Here is a 4,645-nt window from a genome sequence, read left to right on the forward strand (position 1 = left end):
AATTTATTGGTATCGTTTTTATAAGAGGTTTGTTTTGAGATATGTGAGATTAAACCTTAAAACCCAAGTAACTAAAAGGTTAAAAAAAAACATAATTTAAGGAAACGAGATTAATAAAAGACCTTTAGGAAATTTTGTTTGGATTCGGAATAGGAATAAAAAAATAGGGGGAATAGAAAAAGGGGAGGAATGTGAATGGGAATAAGGGGAATGAGAATAATGTGTTTGGATTGAGGGAATAAGGATTAATTGGGAATAGAAAAAATAAAAAAGTGGGATGTAGTAAAATTACATCAATACCCTTGTAGTTAAATACTAAATTATTATATAAAATAACGAATTATGTTTAATGATAAATATTTAACATTATTTATTATTAAATATTTATAATATAAATATATATATATATCAATATATTATAATTATATAATTAATCTTAACTATTTATTTAACTATTATATATTTATTAAATTAGTTAATATCATTAAATATGTTTAATTCAGTTAATTTCATTTATTGATTATAATAAATAAATATATTGTGCTGATGTGTGTAAAAACCGGCCTCCACATCAGCACATTTGGGCCGGAATTATTTGGGTGGCCTGCCGGTGAAAGAGAATCATAGCTTGGTAACCGTTTTGATCTAAATCAAAGTTGGGATACCGAAAAGATACAAGGTCAAAGTTTGGGTATCTCCCAAAAAATTTACTCTATTAAATTCAGAGAGACATGTAAAACAATTAAAGAGATTTTGAAGGGGTTATATGAAAATAGCCTAAACCTTTTATTGCATTTCACTGCTGCTCCGCTCTTCCACTCTCGTTCGTGGTCCCGAACTCCATGGCCAACGTGCATCCTCTCCAGCAAGGCCTCGTCCATGGCGGCCGGATCCGTGTCCTCAAACCCTCCTCTTCCTCCTCCAACGGACCCGTCGTCTACTGGATGTTCCGCGACCAGCGAGCTAGTGACAACTGGGCCCTCCTCCACGCCGCCGACCTCGCCGCGCGCTCCTCCGCCCCTCTCGCCGTTGTTTTCAACCTCTTTCACCGTTTCCTTGATGCCCATGCCCGCCAGCTTGGCTTCATGATCCGTGGCCTCCGCCTTCTCTCTCTTCGGCTCCAATCTCTCGGTATTCCCTTCCTTCTCTTGCGTGGTGACGCCGTTGACACGATTCCCGACCTTCTCTACCGCTGCGGGGCGTCGTATCTAGTCACCGACTTCTCCCCGCTCCGGCAGGTGCGAGCCTGGAAGGACGACATCTGCAGTCGGGTTGGCCCTGGCGTCGCGGTCCACGAAGTGGATGCTCACAATGTCGTGCCCTTGTGGGTTGCCTCTCAGAAATTGGAATACGGGGCCAGGACTATTCGGGGAAAAATCCACAAGCTCTTGCCTGAATACCTCGTCGGTTTCCCCGAGCTTCCAGTTCTCGAGAACAAGTGGAAGGCTTGGGATCCCCCGGAGATCGATTGGGATGACCTCCTTGCTGATGTTTTGAGGTAACACCATGGCACAAAATTCACCTTTTTCCTGGAAAAAAGAACATTTGATTTATTTTGGAGGATTTCGGTTTAGGAGAGGAGAAGATGTGCCGGAGATAAGGTGGTGTGAACCAGGGGAGGCGGGGGCAATGGAGGTTCTTAAAGGGAGTAAGGGTGGATTTTTAACGAAGAGATTGAAGAACTATGAGAGTGATCGGAATGATCCCTTGAAGCCCAAGGGTTTGTCGGGGCTCTCCCCTTACCTTCATTTTGGGCAGATTTCAGCACAGCGTTGCGCACTGGAGGCGCAGGCGCTCAGGAAATCTCAGTCTAAAGTAAGCTTCTTGGATTTCTCTCGTGACTTGTCTCTGATGATTTGCTTTATTCAGTTATGCAATGAGCCTTTCCCTGCTTGAATTTTGAGTGAGATTCTTCTAGAGTTTTTTTTTTCTTTGGAATATGGCAATTGCCATATGAAGTTTGTAGATTCATTTCCGTAAATTGAATGCTCAGATAATGTGCTTGATGTTGTTTCTTCCATGGGGAAGGATGTGGCTTTTTGGTGATTTAGTTAAGCGAGACTTTGTTTTAGAGTTTGGAACACTAAATAGAAGAGAAGACATATATATAAGTGTATTTCAAAATTCTTGCAGGAACTGCAAATACAAACGTTATTTTTCTGTTGAAATTTATGGTCTGCTGACATGCAAATAGAAAAATATAATTTTTTGTCATAATATGGATACTATTTGAAGAAGCTTGAGATTATATAGTCTTAAGTTATTGAACTATATCATATCCTGGCAAAGGAAGAAGGAAGAAGAGAAGTGATCATACTAGACTTTCCTGTGGCAGTGGATTGCTTTGATTAATTGTTTATACTTTGTTGATGTTAATAAATATTAGATGTTATGTTCCACTAAGTTACTGTAAATAAATGCCATATATATCTTCTTCTTCATGGTATGATTGACTAATTGGTCATCATTTTCATAAGATTTTACTTTCCCTGCTAAGAGTCTTTGCAAGCCAACTTTAATTTTGAGAGGAAGCATGACTTTTGACGTTAGGGAAAAGGTGAAGGACCGGGAAGGTTGGCTTTGGGGTTTAGATTATATAAATTTAGTTGTCCATTCCTTGCAAACAAGACATTGTAAAATCCAAGTTGCTGACAGCCCTAACAGGCCTTTTAATTGAGGAGTGATTTTTATTTGATAACAAAGAGAACTAAGAAGTGACGGTGTTAAGGGTAATAGTTCTTGTTGCATATTCACTTGCATGAGTATATATATGCTTCACTTTAGTTTCTATTTGATGCTCCCAGCTCAGATCTTTTCTATTTATCTCCGAATTACATATTAAATATTGATTTTATATAGTCTGTCAATACATTCTTGGAGGAGTTAATTGTGCGGAGGGAGTTAGCAGATAACTTTTGCTATTATCAGCCTCACTATGACTCATTACAAGGTGCGTGGGAATGGGCTCAAAAAACTTTGATGGACCATGCTGGTGACAAGAGAGAGCACATTTACACGTAAGATGATCATGACATCAATCGGCAATGGCGAACACTTTTTTGTGCTAGGCTTTTTCTTAGATTTTGTCACTGCATGTCATATTCATAACTATATTCTATGGTTTTCAGGAAAGAGCAGCTGGAGAAAGCAAAAACCGCTGATCCTGTTAGTCCCCGTATTGTATTTTATAGCAAACATTTTGATTAGAATATGATTTAATTATAGGGACTTATATCATATTACTATCCCGTTCTGACCGTATCAGTGATTACCCTCAGCTGTGGAATGCAGCACAATTGGAGATGGTTCACTATGGAAAAATGCATGGATTCATGAGGTAAATATCAATATCCATTTAGGTACTTCATCATTTCATTGTAATTTCAAATTCATATACATAAACACTTTCTGAATAAGTTCATTCAAGAAGTTAAATATACATTACAAAGCTTGAAATTTTCAACTCAGATAAAGTGGCTTTAGTTAATAATATTATGAAATTAACTGTGTACTCACCTGATCAGTTTGCCTTTTAGTTTATCACAAGTTTTTTAAGTTTATTGGTTGTGTCTTAGTTTCTCTAGACAATTGTATTAATAAATAGTGCTTCACAGGATGTATTGGGCTAAAAAAATTCTTGAATGGACGACTGGGCCAGAAGAAGCTCTTTCAGTTGCAATATATTTAAATGACAAGGTATTAGGCTTGTTTCTAATGGTTCTTATCAGTTTACGACACTAATTTTATTCGCTTTGAAGAAATGAAGAATTAAACCACAGTGGATTACCTTACCACTTCATGTTTCTTGGGAAGCTCATACAATGAATAGATCCTTCCTTTCTTTGTTTGTTCCATGTTGCATGGCTTGCATAAAATATTGCATGTCAGCTTTCTATAATATCATTTTCTTTCTTTGTTGATTGTCTTAATAAATGGCATTACTTGCAGTATGAGATAGACGGCAGAGATCCAAACGGCTATGTTGGTTGTATGTGGTCTATTTGCGGCATACATGACCAGGTTTATACCATTATATGGAATCTCTCTTGTAAACAAGTATACATTGAAATTCTTTATAAGTTGAATAATACCTTTGCATTACTCCCGGCTAGAAAATTCTTGACGGTTGTTCTATCTGAGCTCTCTTTCTGATTACAGGGCTGGAAAGAACGACCCGTATTTGGCAAAATTCGTTACATGAATTACGCGGGTTGCAAACGAAAATTCGATGTAGATGGCTACATTTCATATATCAACAAGTTGGTCTTTGAAACCAAGAAGAGGAAGTCCGAGGTAATCTCTGCTCCAATAGCCAATCACGTTCAAAAAGTCATGAAATCAAGGCCATAAACTAGAAAATTAAACTACCAGTTCTTAGCGTTTACTCTACATAACTTCCAATCGATTTTTGGTTTACTAACGTATACTTTGACAGCTCTTGTGAAGTTTCTGATATTATCCCACACTGGCAGGCAGAATTATTTTGTAATTCCGCTTTTTAATTGATGCTATTGATGTACAATTGGATTATATTCGTCGTAAGTTCAGTGTAGTGTGGATTTTTGCATGTATACATGAAATTCATGGGCATTCATGGCTGAGGGAATCCTGTTTGGAATGTACACATGCATGAAAGCATTTGTAC

General features: G+C 37.7%; 1 protein-coding gene across 4 annotated transcripts; it reads left to right on the top strand.

The window, feature by feature from the left end:
* The first annotated feature begins 806 nt into the window (after positions 1–806).
* LOC120259581 (deoxyribodipyrimidine photo-lyase) lies at positions 807–4,573 on the top strand. 4 transcript variants are annotated; one of them, XM_039267216.1, is made up of 8 exons: positions 807–1,498; positions 1,575–1,815; positions 2,860–3,017; positions 3,129–3,165; positions 3,279–3,337; positions 3,615–3,696; positions 3,949–4,056; positions 4,159–4,573. In XM_039267216.1, the coding sequence occupies exons 1-8, from the start codon at positions 843–845 to the stop codon at positions 4,348–4,350; spliced, it is 1,533 nt and encodes a 510-aa protein (XP_039123150.1). In that variant the 5' UTR covers positions 807–842; the 3' UTR covers positions 4,351–4,573. The 4 variants fall into 4 exon arrangements, 3 of the variants coding, with proteins under 3 accessions (XP_039123150.1, XP_039123153.1, XP_039123151.1); XM_039267219.1 differs by having other exon boundaries at positions 3,949–4,020; XM_039267217.1 differs by having other exon boundaries at positions 2,881–3,017.
* Positions 4,574–4,645: the final 72 nt, after the last annotated feature.

Source organism: Dioscorea cayenensis, chromosome 4 (assembly GCF_009730915.1).
Source record: "Dioscorea cayenensis subsp. rotundata cultivar TDr96_F1 chromosome 4, TDr96_F1_v2_PseudoChromosome.rev07_lg8_w22 25.fasta, whole genome shotgun sequence".
NCBI classification, from domain to species: domain Eukaryota; kingdom Viridiplantae; phylum Streptophyta; class Magnoliopsida; order Dioscoreales; family Dioscoreaceae; genus Dioscorea; species Dioscorea cayenensis.

What these genes read in the sequence shown, in the direction of transcription:
- LOC120259581 (XM_039267216.1), top strand. Translation starts at nt 843, where the DNA reads ATGGCCAACGTGCATCCTCTCCAGCAAGGCCTCGTCCATGGCGGCCGG. An exon ending in CTCCTTGCTGATGTTTTGAG is followed by an intron (nt 1,499 to 1,574) that starts GTAACACCATGG and finishes ATTTCGGTTTAG; the next exon opens with GAGAGGAGAAGATGTGCCGG. An exon ending in CAATATATTTAAATGACAAG is followed by an intron (nt 3,697 to 3,948) that starts GTATTAGGCTTG and finishes CATTACTTGCAG; the next exon opens with TATGAGATAGACGGCAGAGA.